Raw genomic sequence first — 18,880 nt, forward strand, 5'->3', positions numbered from 1 at the left:
GTAGCCACGACTCTCCAAACGATTCCAGCCTTTCCCATCTTTTCTACTCTCGTTACATTATGTGATCAGTCTCTGGCCATGTGATTTATATTGTCATGTTGCTCGGATACATTTTTATTTGCTGTTAAGAAATTATCAGAATCAATTACTTGCTCAACCTGAAAAACCTTTGATTTGACTTAGCCAGCACATCTGGCCAGTTTTTGGTTTAAAAACAATTTTGTAATTCACAAATAGGAAAGAGGAAAATGTGTTACATTCATTTGGTATTGCCAACCCTTAAATGTCTGTCTTTCCTGTGGTGGCTGTTCTCTAGGAGGGCTCTGGCAGAAATAGATTTGATTTTAAGATTTTGCATATTTGTGGAATTTGATATCAACAAATCTGTAAACAAAATCTGAACTGGAACAACCAGTTAACTCCTCTCTAATTCCAAGCTTTATGAAAATGTATTCCTTATGTGGTGTTGAGCTCTTTTTAATGTTCAATTTTATAAAATGTTCTGCATGCAAACGCAGCATCGTGCTCATTGTACAAGTCACCTGACACTCATCTCCTCCTCCATATGTGTGATGGTGAAGAAACAGCAACATGTATGTTCTTACCTCTCCTGAATCAATTGTAAATTACAAATCTTTTCATTAATTTTTAAATGAGATATATTTACTCTGGCTAGTAGTTAAAATTTTATTCTTTTTATTATATTTCATTGCTACTTTTTTCTACTGACTCCAGAGCTTACTTTGGGGACTATTTCTTATTTCTAGATTGCTGTATTGATCTTATTTCTATATTTATCTGTAGTCATGGTATGTTAGAGCTGAAAGAGACCAACCTCTCCTTTTACAGAGGAGGAAACTGAGGCCCAGAAAGTCAAAAAACTTACACAAGGACTTCCCTGGTGGCACAGTGGTTGGGAGTCTGCCTGCCGACGCAGGGGACGCGGGTTCGTGCCCCGGTCCAGGAAGATCCCACATGCAGCAGAGCGGCTGGGCCCGTGAGCCATGGCCGCTGAGCCTGCGCGTCCGGAGCCTGTGCTCCGCAGCGGGAGAGGCCACATCAGTGAGAGGCCCGCGTACCACAAACAAAACAAACAAAAAAAAAAAACTTACACAAGGTCACACAGTGGCAGGGCCCAGCCTCAATCCGTTCTCCTGCCTCTGGGCCCAGTGTTTTTTCATCCAAAGCACTGCATTTATGGAAGAGCCACAGCTGGCTTCTACTTTTATGACACATGAATTTCCCAGGTATTTCAGCGAGCAATATATATGCTTTAAGGAAAATGTTCGAGTTCTTTAGCTGATGAATCCAAAGACAAATCTGATTTTCAGTTTAGAAACTTTCATTTCCCTCCAATTTCAATGTATGTGCCCTACTCTATACAGTGGATGCTTTCCCTAAAAGTTATTTGAAAAATGAATTTTTATAGATTAAATTTCATTTTTTTAGTAGAGAAGTTTCCTATGGAAGGGAGTCTTCTGGTGACTTCTTTGGAAAAATGAAAAATCCTCTTGTCAATGTCCCCTAATGCCTCTACTTTTTTTTTTTCAGTGTGAACTTTTGTAAGTGGCATTTATTTAAAGTAGGGCAAACCAATGTAGGCTTTCCTAGAATCTACTTTATCCTCCCCTTCTTAAACTTTACAAGATAGTTTCAGACTGTTAGGTGCTCGTGAGATACTTAGTTGTATTCTAGAAACTTCTTGATATTTTAACAATCCCTGGGCTCAAACTCTATCTCAATCTTATCAAACGATAACCAAATTTCCTAATCAGTACTGAGCTCTGCATGCAGTTTCATTTCCAGAACATTCTTTGCCTAATGCTCCTTAGTATGACTCTCTCTTTAGCTATTCTCAGGCTTTCTTCCATAGCTCCTGTGTACCTCATTAGTCTGGTTTAGTAGAGTTGCAGGCAGTGCTCGTCAGATGGAGTGGTATTTCCAATTATCCCATTGTTCCAGTCCTTCTCCTGGACCTCCCCTGGTTTCCCTTTACAGGAACGCTCAGAGATTGGTGGGATTTTCCTCATCATCTAGACCAAGGTTTGACAAAGTTTTTCTATAAAGGACCAGATAGTAACTCTTTTAGGCTTTGTGGGCCACAGATGGTCTCTGTAGCATGGTCTTCTTCTTTGTTACTGTTTGCTTGCTTGCTTTCTTGCTTGACAACACTTCAAAAATGTAAATACTATTCCTAGCTCTTGGGCCATACGAAGCTGCATATTGGATTTTGCCTGCTTGTCATAGTTTGCTGACCCCTGGGATGGGCATTTCTGTGACCCACATGATGACTGAGTTGTGTGCTGGGTGATGTGGCTCACTGCCCTCCCATCTCCCGAGCTATCAGGCCGGCCTGTGCAGAGGGGAGTGGAAAGGGGCTGCATTTGCCAACTAGTACTCTCTGATAGATGGACTCTCTCATCTGTCTCTGTCTCTGTGTCTCACTCTCTAACTACCTCGGTGTAGAAACCCTCATTCTTTTCTTTAGATCTCCTGTACTGGTTATCCAATGTGCCTCTGCTTCCTCGAGTGTGGGGTGAGCTGGCAGGAAAGAATGGATATCTGAGGTTTCTTATTTCGTTTGTCCCAAACTGTGGTCGGGGACCCCTGCCCTGGATCATCTGTCCCACTCTGCCCTATACTGCCATCACGTGTTCAGGGCCATCTCTGGAAAGTCTGGTGGCCCAGGCCATGAAATTCCAGTTCAGTCTATTGTTTCCTAGGGGAATCACTAGCTCTCTTGGTTACAATGGCTGGTTTTAAAACCCAAAATGTCCATGTGTCCATTTTAATGTGATTTGGACCTGTTCTAGACTCAGCCCCAGCAATGAAATCAATGAGGTATAGAAGGTGTTTTGTGCCCACAGTTTTTCCCCACCTTAACCCCCGGCCTCCTAGACCCCCAGCCTTGGGGATCGGCTCCTTGGGATGCTCCATGCAGCACCTCAGCCAGCGGTCATTCAGCATACCACACCTCCTGTTTTCTGAACCCCTAAGAGGGTTCCTTAAAGCTTCTTCACATCTCTCTCATCTCACTCCCATCTCTACCTTTCATGCTACTTGGGGGGTGTAAAGCTCAGTTTCACATTTTCACATTTGATCGTATAAATATTGGGGGATACGGCTGAATGACAAGGTGTGTGCCTGTGTGTGTATGCGTGGCTTCTCCACCTGGACTATGAAGGTCCCATTTACTCGTGTATCTCACACACACACACACACACACACACACACACAAACACACACACACACCCCATCCAGTTCTGTCATCAATTCTCTGGTCCAGTTCCAGGTCTGATGGGGCTGGTCAAGGAGGAGGGATGGTGGGGCTCCTGAGGCATTTCCCTTTTCTTGTCTCTTGAAACCTTCTTTCCACTGGCTTGTGCTGGAAGCCATTTGAAGAAACTCCTCTGGGGCAATTCTGGACAGGCCAACATACAAAGAGCTAGGACTTTAATTCCATATGAACTCTGTCACTTAGACATACCTCTCAGGCTGCAGGATTTTTTAAAACTAAGAACATTGCTTCTTGGGACCTTTAGTTTGCTTTCTGTCATTTGAGCCCAGGGATTTACCCACTTACTGAAATCTAGATTTTAAAAACTCAAGACACGAGTAACTTTAGGATTTCCTTATTTGAAAGCATCCATGAAACAGTTTCTTTCTGCCTTTTGTTTAGGATTTCCAGCCTTAAGAAGGAAACCAGGCTTGCACCTTGGACTCTAAAACAGCAAAAGTACCACGCTTGCCAAAAGCAAAATGAGGAAGGAGGATTGGCTAGGCCTACTCTGCATAGTCAGGAGAAGGACTTTTGTTATGTTAGCGCTCACCATTCAATGCTTACTGAATGCCAACGGTGCACTCAAGAAAAATAAGGGAGACAGGAATTTGCAGACCGAGATCCTAAACTGGAAGGCAGAGATAAGGCAATTCCCTCAAGTGATGAGAATGTGTCCCTGGATAAAAATATCAAGAAGCAGCAAGAGAGATTGTCATCCCGGTCTTTTTAGAATTCCAACACAAAATGGAAGGGAGCCCTCTGTGGGGTGATATTACAAAGGTTTTTCTTGTCTTTCTTTCTTTTTCTTTTTTTTCTTTAAAAGAAAAAGCATTCCTTACTGGCTTGCTACCAGCAATTGAACTGTATTCTTTATATAGCTAGAGCTGTTTGTGTCTTCTTAAAATAAACTTTTTCTGTTAAAATCATTTTGTTTCACCCTCTGATTCTCATTGTAGCAATGATGACTTTATCCAGACACTAAGCCCAGTTTGTGAGTATGTTTTCCAGACCACACAAGTGTGGGACCCACAAACATGAGCTTTGATTCTCACAAACCCCTGAGAGCCCAAAACAGATACGCGGGACACAGTGTCTTGCAGAAACCTGGCCCACCGAGCTGTGAACCTAAGTTATAGGGGCAGGGAATATGTCTTTGAGGACTTTGTCTCAGGGATTCTAGTTCAACTGCTCCTAGAAGCAACAAGGCGCCTCAGACAGGCACAGCTCTGGTGAAGTAGGCACCGGTCACCAGGCTCCTAAGGAGAGGAGGTTGCCATAGCAACTGTACTCAGGGCATGCACTCCCTCTTTGTTCTCTGGCTCAATGAAGCCACCCAGCAGGGAAGACCAGAGTGAGTCAGGGCTGGGAGCAAAAAACACAGACCAGATGTGGCCCAGATCACTTCCATCCCTCAAGAAGGGTATGGTCCCACCATGCAGGTGATGACAGCTATATTCAAGGGTCAAGTCCCATCCAAAAGGAGCTTTGTTCTCTGGTGCCAACTGGCTCAGGCCTCTAAGGCTGAGGCCCTTGCGGCCAGTATCCTTGTCTCCCCAGGCCCCGTGCTAGCTCACGTCCCCTGACACCACTGGGCTGATCTTTCAAAAAGACACCACAGAGCCTGAAACAACCTAGAAAGCTTACAAGGGAAGGGAGAGGGGCCAGGGCTACTCTCAGACAATAGCAGGTGTCAAGACTTAAGACCAAGATCAGAGAAGAAGACTGGCTCGAGGTGGGCCTCACAGCAAGCAGTACCTCAGTGAGACCCTGTGGTTCAGGGGCTGGTGTTGACCCCGGCAGGGTCTGGGCCTGCTTGTGCCCCCCCACCATGAGCTGGGGGAGCTTTGAGGGATTGACCCACACTGACCAAACTCATAAAAGGCATGTCAAAGCCAGGGGCTGGTATATTAACCAAAGAGAGAGTACACCTTTAAAGCACAAGTCCTAAACAGGAGGCCTGCAAACTGAATTGAGTTCTCATACATTGCCAGGAGTACACAACGTTGGTTTTTAATTTTTCAAAATGTAGATGGGGCACAAACTTTCCACTTTACCTAGTTTCCCACCACTCCCTGTTTATGAAGCCCAACCAGCTTCATTCATTTATATCATGTGCCAGGCTCCTGAAGGCATTTGAGCCTTGTTGCGGGTTCGGTTCCCTGGGAAGCAGACTCGGGAATGGAGTTTGGTGCACGGGATGTTTATTAGGAAATGTCTCAGGGATTGACATCTGTGGGAGAGAAGGGAAGGAAATAAGCTTAGGCTGAAGAAGGAAAAGGCAGCAACGCAGGTGCCACAAAGCCTCAGCTGACTCAACAGAGAGCTCAGGCACTAACGTGACCCATCAGAGTTGTCCCGCATGGGCCAAAGGCAGGCTTTCACACCCCTGCTTCAGTCAGTCCCTGGGTGAGGTGGCTTTCTGCAGCAGAGGCAATCTCCGAAGGAGTTGACAGCTAAAGACGGTTCTCGGCTGACAGCACTCCGAGCAGCTGGGGCAATATCTGCCCCTGAAGGGGGATCTGGGCAACACAGTTTTGTGTCCATTACAGGTGTCTTTCTCCCAAGCACAGCGCAGGTTAAACACTTACAAATTCTTATTTTCTGGTTCCTACTCCTTACCTCAGAAAGATTACAGTTTGTTTGATGAGGTTCATACCTTCCTCAAATTGTAGTCACCATGTCGGGATAGATACCAGTAGCCTTAATTGGCCTTTGGCGTTTCACAAGCCTCATTCATGCCCATTAACAAACCTTCTCCAAGGGCATGTCACAGATGCAAATGGATAAGTAGAGCCATCATAAGATACCAGGAGTAAAATGGCGCCAGCATCTATCAAGCACCTGCAGTGGGCCAGGCATTTCGTGCTCCTCCAGCCACTTCTTTTATTCATCCAGTCAGCAAAAATGTAATAAGCTCCTTCTACCTGCCTGGCAGGGTGCTAGATGCTGAGGGTAGAGTAGTGACGGACACAGACACCATGCCCATCCCTCATGGAGCTTACAGGCGAGTGGGGCCACTGCTGAGACTAGTTCAGTCTGCAGCCCTGGGGACCAGGACCAATGGGCCACACGTTCCTGTTATCTGGGAGTCACCACCCTGGATATGAATTCCCTTGGTCATCCCTTTTCTCTCAATACTGATTTCACTGTGCTCTAAGCTTCCACTCTCCTACCCAACCTTCCATTGCCCCACTCCCTCCCATCATTTTCAACTGTGCCCACTGGAACCTCAATTCTAGGGATTAATAATTACCCCTACAGCTCCAACATAAAGCATCCCTATGCATTCCTTAACTGAGATCTCACTCTCCCCTAAGAACTCCACTTCTCCTATAGGACTCTACCCAGAGATTCCTTCCCTCCCCAAATACTTCTGCATATGGAGGTGGAGTGGGTCCCTTACTTACTCCCCACTGTACCTTCTAGACCATGATTGCTGAACCTCTCAGTCACTCCCCTTCATTCAGTCTTCCTCTCCACCCGTAGACTTGCCAAAATCTGGGGTCACTTCAACCTTCCTGTGGAAGACCCATTGCAAATCCCTGGCTTCTTCCTCCTTTCCTGCTCTCCTCTTATGGCCTCCTCTCCTGCTCCAGTCACCCACTCTCAAGGTCACAAATGAATCTTGTCATCCTCCAGAATTGCTATATCACTAAAATCTTAACTTTAGTCTTCCACAACCTCCTAGCTTTCCAGCTCTCTCATTCAATTACTCCATGACACTGTTCAAGTTAATTGAGACCTCCAATAACTTAACACATTAATTCATCCAATATTTAGTAGGCATCTAACACACCAGACACTGTATTAAGTACTGGAGATACAGCTTTGAATATGACAAACATCATCCCTGCTCTCATGGAGCTCAGTGTACTTTTCCCTTATATTATAGCCCTTCCCTCTCTTCTAACTTCTTCCCCAGTTAGTTCAGGTCTATCATTTTGACCACTCTCTTGCAAACATCCTCGACTTCCTTAGTTCCATTGTCCTTCCTCCCACCCATGAGGTACAAGCCCCCTGGATCAATCCAACTGTCTACATTCTCTGTTCTCACACCCAGGCTGCTGGAGAAGACCACGCACAGTCATGCAAACTGGTGTTCTCTTACCGAAAAGGGGCCTTTGGCTCTACTCAAAAAAAAAAAAAAATCGATCTCTCTCATTCCATAATCAGCTCTCCTATTCATCACAACTTCAAACATCCACTTTCCTCAGAGTCAAAACCTTCCACTAGTCTCCCCTCCCTGCTTCCTCTCCAGCAGATGATGTTGCCACCTGCTTCTCAGAGGAATTAGAAGCCATCAGAGGGCAAGTCCTCTACCTTAGTAACATCAAGTCCACAATCCCACCTGTGTGCACTCACTTCCTTATCCCCCCTCTATCCTGTATCTCCAACATCTCCTTTTCAATGAACATTCAGTCAACAAATATTAACTGAGCACCTACTATATGAGAGGCACTCGTCTAGGAGCTGGGACTATAATAGTAAGCAAAACAGTCAAGGTTCCTGTCTTTAAGGAGCTTACATTCTAGTGTGAGGGAACAGACAACACACTGGTAAACAAACAAGCGAGATGATTTTAGATTATTAAGGAAATACAATAGGATGTTATGATAGAAAGTAATAGGGGAGAACTATTTTGGATAAGGTGGTCAGGGAAGGCATTTGTCAGGAGGTGATGTTTGAGCTGAAGGGAACAATTTGTGTTTTAAACACATGAAGTTTGAGATCCTTATTAGTTATACAAGTGGAAATACCAAGTAGAGAGCAGATTATGTGAAGCTGGAGCTTAGGAGAGAAGTCAGGGCAAGAGATATAAATTTGGAGCCATGAACATATAGGTATATTTGGTGCCATGGTACTGAATGAGCTGACATAGGGAGAGAATGTAGATAGCGGAGAGAATCAAGACAGAACTGTGGGAAGCCTCGAATACTTAGAAACTGAGTGGAAGAAGAAGATCAGCAAAGAAAATTGAGACAGAGCAGCAGAAGGAGAAAACCCAGAGAATGTGGTGTCATGAAAGCCAAAAAGGAAGGTTTTATAAGAAGTAAGGAATGACCAACTGCATCGAGTGCTGCTGAGAGATCAAGTAATATGATACAAAACAGAAATAGACTCATAGACATAGAAAACAAACTTATGGTTACCAAAGGGAAAGGGGGGAGGGATAAATTAAGAGTTTGGGATTAAAAGATACATACTACTATATACAAAATAGATGTCAACAAGGACCTACTGTATAGCACAGGGAACTATATTCAATATCTTGCAATAGGGAAAAACCAAGATGGCGGAGGAGTAGGAGGACGTGGAGTTCATCTCTCTCCACAAATGCATCAAGAATACATCTACAGGGACTCCCCTGGTGGCGCAGTGGTTGAGTGTGCGCCTGCCAATGCAGGGGACACGGGTTCGAGCCCTGGTCCGGGAAGATCCCACATGCCACGGAGCAACTGAGCCCGCACGCCTAGAGCCCATGCTCCCCAACGAAAAGCCACAGCAATGAGAAGCCTGTGCATCGCAAAGAGTAGCCCCTGCTTGCCGAAACAAGAGAAAGCCCACATGCAGTGACGAGAATCTAACGCAGCCATAAATAAATAAATAAATAAATAAATAAATAAAAAGAATACATCTACAGGAGGAGCTTCAAGATGGCGGAAGAGTAAGACATGGAGATAACCTTCCTCCCCACAAATACATCAGAAATACATCCACACGTGGAACAACCCCTACAGAACACCTACTGAACGTTGGCAGAAGACCTCAGATCTCCCAAAAGGCAAGAAACTCCTCACGTACCTGGGTAGGGCAGAAGAAAAAAAAAAAACAAACAGAGACAAAAGAATACGGATGGAACACGCACCAGTGCGAGGAAGCTGTGAAGGTGGAAAAGTTTCCACACGCTTGGAAGCCCCTTCGTGGGCAGAGACTGCAGGTGGCGGAGGGGGATGCGCAAGGAGAGGGGATTAAGAGCACCGCGTAAAGGAGCTCCAGAGACGGGCGCAAACCGCGGCTATCAGCGCAGACCCCAGAGATGGGCATGACACGCTAAGGCTGCTACTGCAGCCACCAAGAAGCCAGTGTGCAAGCACAGGTCACTCTCTACACCTCCCCTCCCGGGAGCCTGTGCAGCCCGCCACTGCCAGGGTCCCGTGATCCAGGGACAGCTTCCCCAGCAGAACACATGGCTGGCGCGCCTCAGGCTGGTGCAACTTCACCCCAGCCTCTGCCACCGCAGGCATGCCCCGCATTCGGTACCCCTCCCTCTCCCCGGCCTGAGTGAGCCAGAGCCCCCGAATCAGCTGCTCCTTTAACCCCGTCCTGTCTGAGCGAAGAACAGATGCCCTCAGGTGACCTACACAAAGCGGCAGGGCCAAATCCAAAGGTGAACCCCAGGAGCTGTGCATACAAAGAAGAGAAAGGAAAATCTCTCCCAGCAGCCTCAAGAGCAGCGGCTTAAATCTCCACAATCAACTTGATGTACCCTGCATCTGTGGAATATCTGAATAGACAACAAATCATCCCAAATTGAGGAGGTAGAATTTGGGAGCAACGATATATATATTTTTTCCCTTTTTCTTTTTTTGTGAGTGTGTATGTGTATGCTTCTGTGTGTGATTTTACCTGTATAGCTTTGCTTTTACCAATTGTCCTAGGGTTCTGTCTCTCCATTTTTGTTTGTTTGTTTGCTTGTTTTAGTACAGGTGTTAGGTCTTCTTATCATTGGTGGATTTGTTTTTTGGTTTGGTTGCTCTCTTCTTTCCTTCTTTCTTCTACCCAAAGATCTCCATCTCAACGTCAAGACCAGCTCCACTAAAGACCAGCAAGCTCCAGTGCTGGACACCCTATGCCAAACAAAGGTCTACAAGAGACCCATTTCAGGCCTAGGGACGCATACACACTAAAAGTGAGGGGATGAGGGAGGGAGACGCAAGAGGGAAGACATATGGGAACATATGTATATGTATAGCTGATTCACTTTGTTATAAAGCAGAAACTAACACACCAATTATAGGACATTCCATCCAAAAACAACAGAATATACTTTCTTCTCAAGTGCTTGTGGAATGTTTCCCAGGATAGATCATATCTTGGGTTACAAATCAAGCCTTGGTAAATTTAAGTAAATGGAAATTGTATCAAGAATCTTTTCCGACCACAACGCTATGAGACTACATATCAATTACAGGAAAAACTGTAAAAAATACAAACACATGGAGGCTAAACAATACACTACTTAATAACCAAGAGATCACTGAAGAAATCACAGAGGAAATAAAAAGTACCTAGAAACAAATGACAATAAAAACACGACGACCCAAAACCTATGGAATGCAGCAAAAGCAGGTCTAAGAGGGAAGTTTATAGCAATACAATCCTACCTTAAGAAACAAGAAACATCTAAAATGAACAACCGAACCTTACACCTAAAGCACTTAGAGAAAGAAGAACCAAAAAACCCCCCCAAAGTTAGCAGAAGGAAAGAAATCATAAAGAAGGGAGAAGACTCAAATCAATAGAATTAGAAATGAAAAAGGAGAAGTAACAACTGACACTGCAGAAATACAAAGGATCATGAGAGATTACTACAATCAACTCTATGCCAATAAAATGGACAACCTGGAAGAAATGGAAAAATTCTTAGAAATGCACAACCTTCCGAGACTGAACCAGGAAGAAATAGAAAATATGAACAGACCAATCACAAACACTGAAACTGTGATCAAAAATCTTCCAACAGGGGGCTTCCCTGGTGGTGCAGTGGTTAAGAGTCCGCCTGCCAATGCAGGGGACACGAGTTCGTGCGCTGGTCCGGGAAGATCCCATATGCCGCGGAGCAGCTGGGCCCGTGAGCCATGGCCACTGAGCCTGCGCGTCCGGAGCCTGTGCTCCACAACGGGAGAGGCCACAACAGTGAGAGGCCAGCGTATGGGAAAAAAACCCCAAAAACTTCCAACAGGGCTTCCCCGGTGGCACAGTGGTTAAGAATCTGCCTGCCAATGCAGGGGTCGCGGATTCAAGCCCTGGTCCAGGAAGATACCACATGGTGCAGAAAAACTAAGCCTGAGCGCCACAACTACTGAGCTTGCACTCTAGAGCCCGCGCCACAACTACTGAGCCTGCGTACCTAGAGCCAGTGCTCCACAACAAGAGAAGCCACCGGGATAAGACTGCGCGCCGCAACGAAGAGTTGCCCCCTGCTCACTGCAACTAGAGGAAAGCCCATGCGCAGCAACAAAGACCCAATGCGGCCAAAAATAAATAAATACATTTATTTAAAAAACAACATCTTCCAACAAACAAGACCCCAGGACCAGATGGCTTCACAGGCGAATTCTATCAAACATTTAGAGAAGAGCTAACACCTATCCTTCTCAATCTCTTCCAAATATAGCAGAGGGACGAACACTCCCAAACTCACTCCACAAAGCCACCATCACCCTGATACCAAAACCAGACAAAGATGTCACAAAGAATGAAAACTACAGGCCAATATCACTGATGAACATAGATGAAAAACCCTCAACAAAATACTAGCAAACAGAATCCAACAGCACATTAAAAGGATCATACACCATGATCAAGTGGGGTTTATCCCAGGAATGCAAGGATTCTTAAATATACGCAAATCAATCAATGTGATACACCATATTAACAAATTGAAGGAGAAAAACCATATAATCATCTCAATAGATGCAGAGAAAGCTTTTCACAAAATTCAACACCCATTTACGAGAAAAACCTTCCAGAAAGTAGGCATAGAGGGAACTTACCTCAACATAACAAAGGCCATATATGAAAAACCCACAGCCAACATCGTATTCAATGGTGAAAAACTGAAACCATTTCCACTAAGATCAGGAACAAGAAAAGGTTACCCACTCTCACTACTATTATTCAACATAGTTTTGGAAGTTTTAGCCATAGCAATCAGAGAAGAAAATGAAATAAAAGGAATCCAAATCGGAAAAGAAGAAGCAAAGCTGTCACTGTTTGCAGACGACATGATACTACATAGAGAATCCTACAGTTGCTACCAGAAAACGATTAGAGCTAATCAATGAATTTGGTAAAGTAGCAGGATACAAAATTAATGCACAGAAATCTCTGGCATTCCTATACACTCATGATGAAAAATCTGAAAGTGAAATCAAGAAAACACTCCCATTTACCATTACCTTAGAGCCCGTGCTCCGCAACAAGAGGCCACCGCAATGGGACGCCTGAGCCTCACAACGAGGAGCAGCCCCCCGCTCTCCGCAACTAGAGAGAGCCGGCGCACAGCAACGAAGACCCAACACAGCCAAAAAAAAAAAAAAAAAAAAAAAAAAAAGACCTAGGGGCAAGTCGGGAACAAAGATGCAGACCAACTAGAGAATGGACTCAAGGATATAGGGAGGCGAAAGGTAAGCTGGGACAAAGTGAGAGAGTGACATGGACATATATACACTACCAAATGTAAAATAGATAGGTAGTGGGAAGCAGAATACATCTACAGATGGAACAATTCTCACAGAACACTGCCTGAACACTAGCAGAAGACCTTGGCCACCAGAACGGACAAGAATGATCCCCACATAACCGGGTAGGCTGAAGGAAAGAAGGGAAAAAGAAGAGGAGAAGAAGTGGGATGGGATATGCACCCCTGCGGGAGAGCTGAAGCAAAGGAGAGGCTCCCACATCTGGGGTAGCCCCGTCACTGACGGGGAAATCTGTTGGGACAGAACGGGAGTCAGAGGAGGGTGAAACGGCCAGTCTGTAGCAGACAGGAGAGAGTGAGACCTACACAGACAGGCTGTGCCACAGCCCTGCGCACCCCAGACTGGGACATGTGTCCGCCGGCCCACACGGAGGCTGAGAGCTGGAACGTGGGGTGGGGATTGGAGAGCAAACCCAGTGGGAGGACTGCTGTTGGCTGTGAGGAGACAGCCTGAGGGGATGGGAGGGAGGAAATCCACATACAGGAATGCTTGTGGAGGAAACCCAGACTGCCATAGAAGCAAGGCTCCACAGCTGAGTGATGCATGGGGGAGAGCCACCATTGCAGCCTCTCTCTCCCCACACGCCAGCCCCCTCCCCTGCCAGGTGCTAGGAAAAGCCCCCACCAGGTCTGGCCTTTTTGCAACTGCCACCAGGTATTAGGAAAAGCCCCCACCAGGGCTGATCTTTGCACATCAGCCGCCAAGTGCTAAGAAACGCACCTACTAGGGCCGGACCTCTCGCACTGGTGGCCGCCAGCTTTCCCACACACCTGTCGTCACCGGGGCCCCCATGACCCAGGCAGTCGTGCCATCTCCACGCCCTGTCTCCGTGGGGACAAACCTGAGTGCTCTAGGGCAGCCTCCTGTGGGAGGCCCACACCAGAGATGGGGCTAAAACCACAGCTGAGCCCCAAGTGTGGGGCAACTAAGGAAGAGGTAAAAAATCTTTCCATGCAGCTGCACAAACCACAGATTAAATCTCCGTGATCTGCTTGGTAAACCCTGCATCTATGGAGTATCTGAATGGACGAGTGTTCCCAAAACTGAAAGTGGCCTAGCTCTAGGAGCTGTGGATTTGGGGACTACTACACGTAGGAGTTGGGCCAGGTCAGAGTCTAAGCTGCTCGCACAGTGCCCACAGAGGGACCAGAGACCTACCTAGAGGTCTCAGAGGGCCTCCTGGGGAGGCGGAGGGTGGCTGTGACTCACAGTAGGGGCAATGACAATGACAGCTGAGACCCCAGAAAATATAATTATTACTATTTTCTTAATGTTTTGTTTTGTTCTGTTATTTTTTATTATGTTTTTATTTAGTTTTTAAATTTTTGAATGTATTTTTTTAATGTTTCTGTTACTTTTTTCTTTTTCCTTTTTTCCTTTCTGTTGTTCTATTTTGTTTTTATCTTTTTTCCTTTGTTCTATTTGTTCTTATCTTTTTTTTATCATTTTTGTGTGTTTGTTTTGTTTGATTTTTCCTTCAGTTTGAATTCTGCTTTTGTTTTGTTTTTTATTTTTTGTTTTTGTTAGTTTTGTTTTTAATTCTTTGATTTCATTTTGGGATTCTTTTCTTTGTCTGGCTGTTCTCTTGTTTTTTTGTTTTCTCTGTTTTATGCTTCTTATTTTGTATGTGTATGTTTGAGTTTTGTTTTGTTTTATTTTTGTTTGTTTGGTTTTGCTTTTACCATTTGTCTGTGGTTTTGTTTGTCCATTTGTTTGCTTGTTTGTTTTTAATTGTTGCTGTTGCTGTTTGCTTGTTTTTGCCTTTGCTGTTTGTCTTGGGTTTTGTATGTCTGTTTGTTTTCATTTGTTTTCTTCCCGCCCTTTTTCCTTTGCTCTTTCTTCTTCCTTTTCTTTTTTTTCCCCCTGCGGGGTCTTGGTTTCCAGGCTGGGAGTTGGGCCTGATCCTCTGGGGTGGGAGCTCTGAGTCCAGGATCCTGGAACGCCAGAGAATCTGTGAGCCTCCTGGAGGTCTGCATTTCAACTCCAAGACCCGGCTCCACCCAACTGCATGCAGGCTCCAGTGCTGAACACCCCATGCCAAACAACAAGCAAGACAGGAACACAAACCCATCCATCAGTAGACAGGATGCCTAAAGTCATACTAAGCCCACAGACACCCAAAAACACACCACCTGATGCGGCCCTGCCCATCAGAGGGAAAAGATCCAGCTCCACCCACCAGAATGCAGGCACCAGTCCCTCCCACCAGGAAGCCTACACAAGCCACTGAAGAAACCTCACCCACTGGGGGCAGACACCAGAAGCAAGAGGAACTATGACCCTGCAGCCTGCAGAAAGGAGACCTCAAACACAGTAAGTCAGAAAAAATGAAAATACATGTTGCAGACCAAGGAGCAAGGTAAAAACCCACAAGGCCAAATAAATGAGGAGGAAATAGGCAATCTACCTGAAAAAGTATTCAGAGTAATGATAGTAAAGATGATCCCAAATATCAGAAATAGAATGGAGAAAATACAAGAAACGTTTAACAAGGACCTAGAAGAACAAAAGAACAAACAAACAATGATGAACAACACAATAACTGAAATTAAAAATACACTAGAAGGGGGACTTCCCTGGTGGTCCAGTGGGTAACACTCCACACTCCCAATGCAGGGGGCCTGGGTTCAATCCCTGGTCGGGGAACTAGATCCCGCATGCATGCCACAACTAAGAGCCCACACACCACAACTAACAAGTCCACATGCCGCAACTAAGACCACATGCCACAACTAAGAAGCCCACATGCCACAACCAAAAGATCCCACATGCTGCAATGGAGATCCTGTATGCAGCAACTAAGAATGGGCAGAGCCAAAATAAATAAATAAATAATTTTAAAAAATACACTAGAAGGAATCAATAGCAGAATAACTGAGGCAGAAGAACAAATAAATGAGCTGGAAGACAGAATGGAGGAAATAACTGCCAAGGAGGAGAATAAAGAAAAAAGAATGAAAAGAAATGAGGACGGTCTCAGAGACCCTGAGACAACATTAAATGCCCCAGCATTTAAATTATAGGGGTCCCAGAAGAAGAAGAGAAAGAGAGAGGGCCTGAGAAAATATTTGAAGAGGTTATAGTCAAAAACTTCCCAACATGGGAAAGGAAATAGCCACCCAAGTCCAGGAAGCACAGAGAGCCCCATACAGGATAAACCCAAGGAGAAACATGCTGAGACACATATTAATCAAACCATAAAAAATTAAACACAAAGAAAAAATATTAAAAGTAGCAAGGGAAAACAACAAATAACATAAAAGGGAATCCCAATAAGGTTATCAGCTGATCTTTCAGCAAAAACTCTACAGGCCAGAAGGGAGTGGCATCAAAGTGATGAAAGGGAAGAACCTACAACCAAGATTACTCTACCCAGCAAGGCTCTCATTCAGATTTGACGGAGAAATCAAAAGCCTTACAGACAAGCAAAAGCTAAGAGAATTCAGTACCACCAGACCAGCTTTGCAACAAATGCTAAAAGAACTTCTCTAGGCAGGAAACACAAGAGAAGAAAAAGACCTACAAAAACAAACCCAAAACAATTAAGAAAACGGTAATAGGAACATACATATCAATAATTACCTTAAATGTAAAAAGATTAAGTGCTCTAACCAAAAGACAGACTGGCTGAATGGATACAAAAACAAGACCCATATATATGTTGTCTACAAGACACCCACTTCAGACCTAGGGGCACATACAGACTGAAAGTGAGGGGTGGAAAAAGATATTCCACGCAAATGGAAATCAAAAGAAAGTTGGAGTAGCAATACTCATATCAGACAAAACAGACTTTAAAATAAAGACTGTCATAAGAGACAAGGAAGGACACTACAAAATGATCAAGAGATCAAGCCAAGGGACTTCCCGGGTGGCACAGTGGTTAAGAATCTGCCTGCCAATGCAGGGGACACAGGTTCGAGCCGTGGTCCAGGAAGATCCCACATGCCACGGAGTAACTAAGCCCGTGTGCCACAACTACTGAACCTGTACTCTAGAGCCTGTGCTCCGCAACAAGAGAAGCCACCTTAATGAGAAGCCCACACACTGCAACAAAGAGTAGCCCTCGATTGCCGCAACTAGAGAAAGCCCGTGCACAGCAATGCAGCAAAAAATAAATAAGCCCCCGCTCGCCGCAACTAGAGAAAGTGCACGCACAGCAACACAGGCAAAAATAAATAAATTTATATATATATATAAAGACATCAAACGAAAAAGAAGATATAACAGTTGTAAATATTTATTCACCCATCAAAGGAGCACCTCAATACATACGGCAAATTCAAACAGCCATGAAAGGGGAAGATGACAGTAACACAATAATAGTGGGGGACTTTAACACTCCACTTACACCAATGGACAGATCATCCAGGAGGAAAATTAATAAGGAACCAGAAGTCTTAAATGACACATCAGACCAGATAGACTTAATCAATATTTATAGGACATTCCATCTGAAAGCAGCAGAATGCACTTTCTTCTCAAATGCACACGGAACATTCTCCAGGATAGATCACATCTTGGGTCACAAATCAAGCCTTGGTAAATTTAAGAAAAATAAAATCATATCAAGCATCTTTTCTGACCACAATGCTATGAGAATAGAAATCAATTACAGGAAAAAAAACTGTAAAAAACACAAACACATGGAGGCTAAACAATATGCTACCAAGTGATCACTGAAGAAATCAAACAATACCTAGAAACAAATGACAATGAAAACACGACAACCCAAAACCTATGGGTTGCAGCAAAAGCAGTTCTGAGAGGGAATTTTATAGCAATACAATCCTACCTCAGGAAACAAGAAAAATCTCAGATAAACAACCTAACCTTACACCTAAAGCAACTAGAGAAAGGAGAACAAAGAAAACCCAAAGTCAGTAGAAGGAAAGAAATCATAAAGATCAGAGCACAAATAATGAAGTAGAAATTTTAAAAAACAATAGCAAACATCAATAAAACTAAAAGCTGGTTCTTGGAGAAGATAAACAAAATTGATAAACTTTTAGCCAGATTCATCAAGAAGAAAAGGGAGAGGACTCAAATCAATAAAATTAGAAATGAAAAAGGAGAAGTTACAACTGATACTGCAGAAATACAAAGGATCATAAGAGATTACTACAAGCAACTATATGCCAATAAAATGGACAACCTGGAAGAAATGGACAAATTCTTAGAAATGCACAACCTTCTAAGACTGAAACAGGAAGAAACAGAAAATATGAACAGACTAGCCACAAGTAATGAAATTTGAACTGTGATTAAAAATCTTCCAACAAACAAAAAAGTCCAGGACCACATGGCTTCACAGGCGAATTCTATCAAACATTAAGAGAAGAGCTAACACCTATCCTTCTCAAATTCTTCCAAAAAACTGCAGAGGGATGAACACCCCCAAACTCATTCTATGAGGCCACCATTACCCTGATACCAAAACCAGACCAAGATATCACAAGAAAATAAAATTACAGGTCAATATCACTGATGAACATAGATGCAAAAATCCTCAACAAAATACTAGCAAACAGAATCCAACAACACATTAAAAGGATCATACACCATGATCAAGTGGGATTTATCCCACAGATGAAAGAATTCTTCAGTATACACAAATCAGTCAATGTGATACACCACATTAACAAGCTGAAGAATAAAAACCATATGATCAACTCAATAGATGCAGAAAAAGCTTTTGACAAAATTCAACACCGATTTATGATAAAAACTCTCCAAAAAGTGGACATAGAGGGAACCTACCTCAACAAAATAAAGGCCATATATGACAAACCCATAGCAAACATTATTCTCAATGGTGAAAAACTGAAACCATTTCCTCTAAAATCAGGAACAAGACAAGGGTGCCTACTCTCACCACTATTATTCAACATAGTTTTGGAAGTCCTAGCCATGGCAATCAGAGAAGAAAAACAAATAAAAGAATCCAAATTGGCAAAGAAGAAGTAAAACTGTCACTGTTTGCAGATGACATACTATACATAGAAAATCCTAAAGATGCCACCAGAAAGCTACTAGAGCTAATCGATGAATTTAGTAAAGTCGCAGGATGCAAAATTAATACACAGAAATCTCTTGCATTCCTATACACTAATGA

At 44.0% G+C, this 18,880-nt stretch overlaps 1 protein-coding gene across 1 annotated transcript in view; it reads left to right on the plus strand.

The window, feature by feature from the left end:
- NHSL2 (NHS like 2) overlaps positions 1 to 4,200 on the plus strand; it is a 56,552-nt gene extending 52,352 nt beyond the window's left edge. The window contains exon 8 of the mRNA XM_024744069.1: positions 3,680 to 4,200. Within this exon, the coding sequence (XP_024599837.1) occupies positions 3,680 to 3,726 (47 nt within the window). The 3' untranslated portion in view covers positions 3,727 to 4,200. The remainder of the gene's footprint in view (positions 1 to 3,679) is intronic.
- Positions 4,201 to 18,880: the final 14,680 nt, after the last annotated feature.

The sequence above is a fragment of the Neophocaena asiaeorientalis genome, unplaced genomic scaffold (genome assembly GCF_003031525.2).
Source record: "Neophocaena asiaeorientalis asiaeorientalis breed wild unplaced genomic scaffold, Neophocaena_asiaeorientalis_V1.1 scaffold333, whole genome shotgun sequence".
Classification (NCBI taxonomy): domain Eukaryota; kingdom Metazoa; phylum Chordata; class Mammalia; order Artiodactyla; family Phocoenidae; genus Neophocaena; species Neophocaena asiaeorientalis.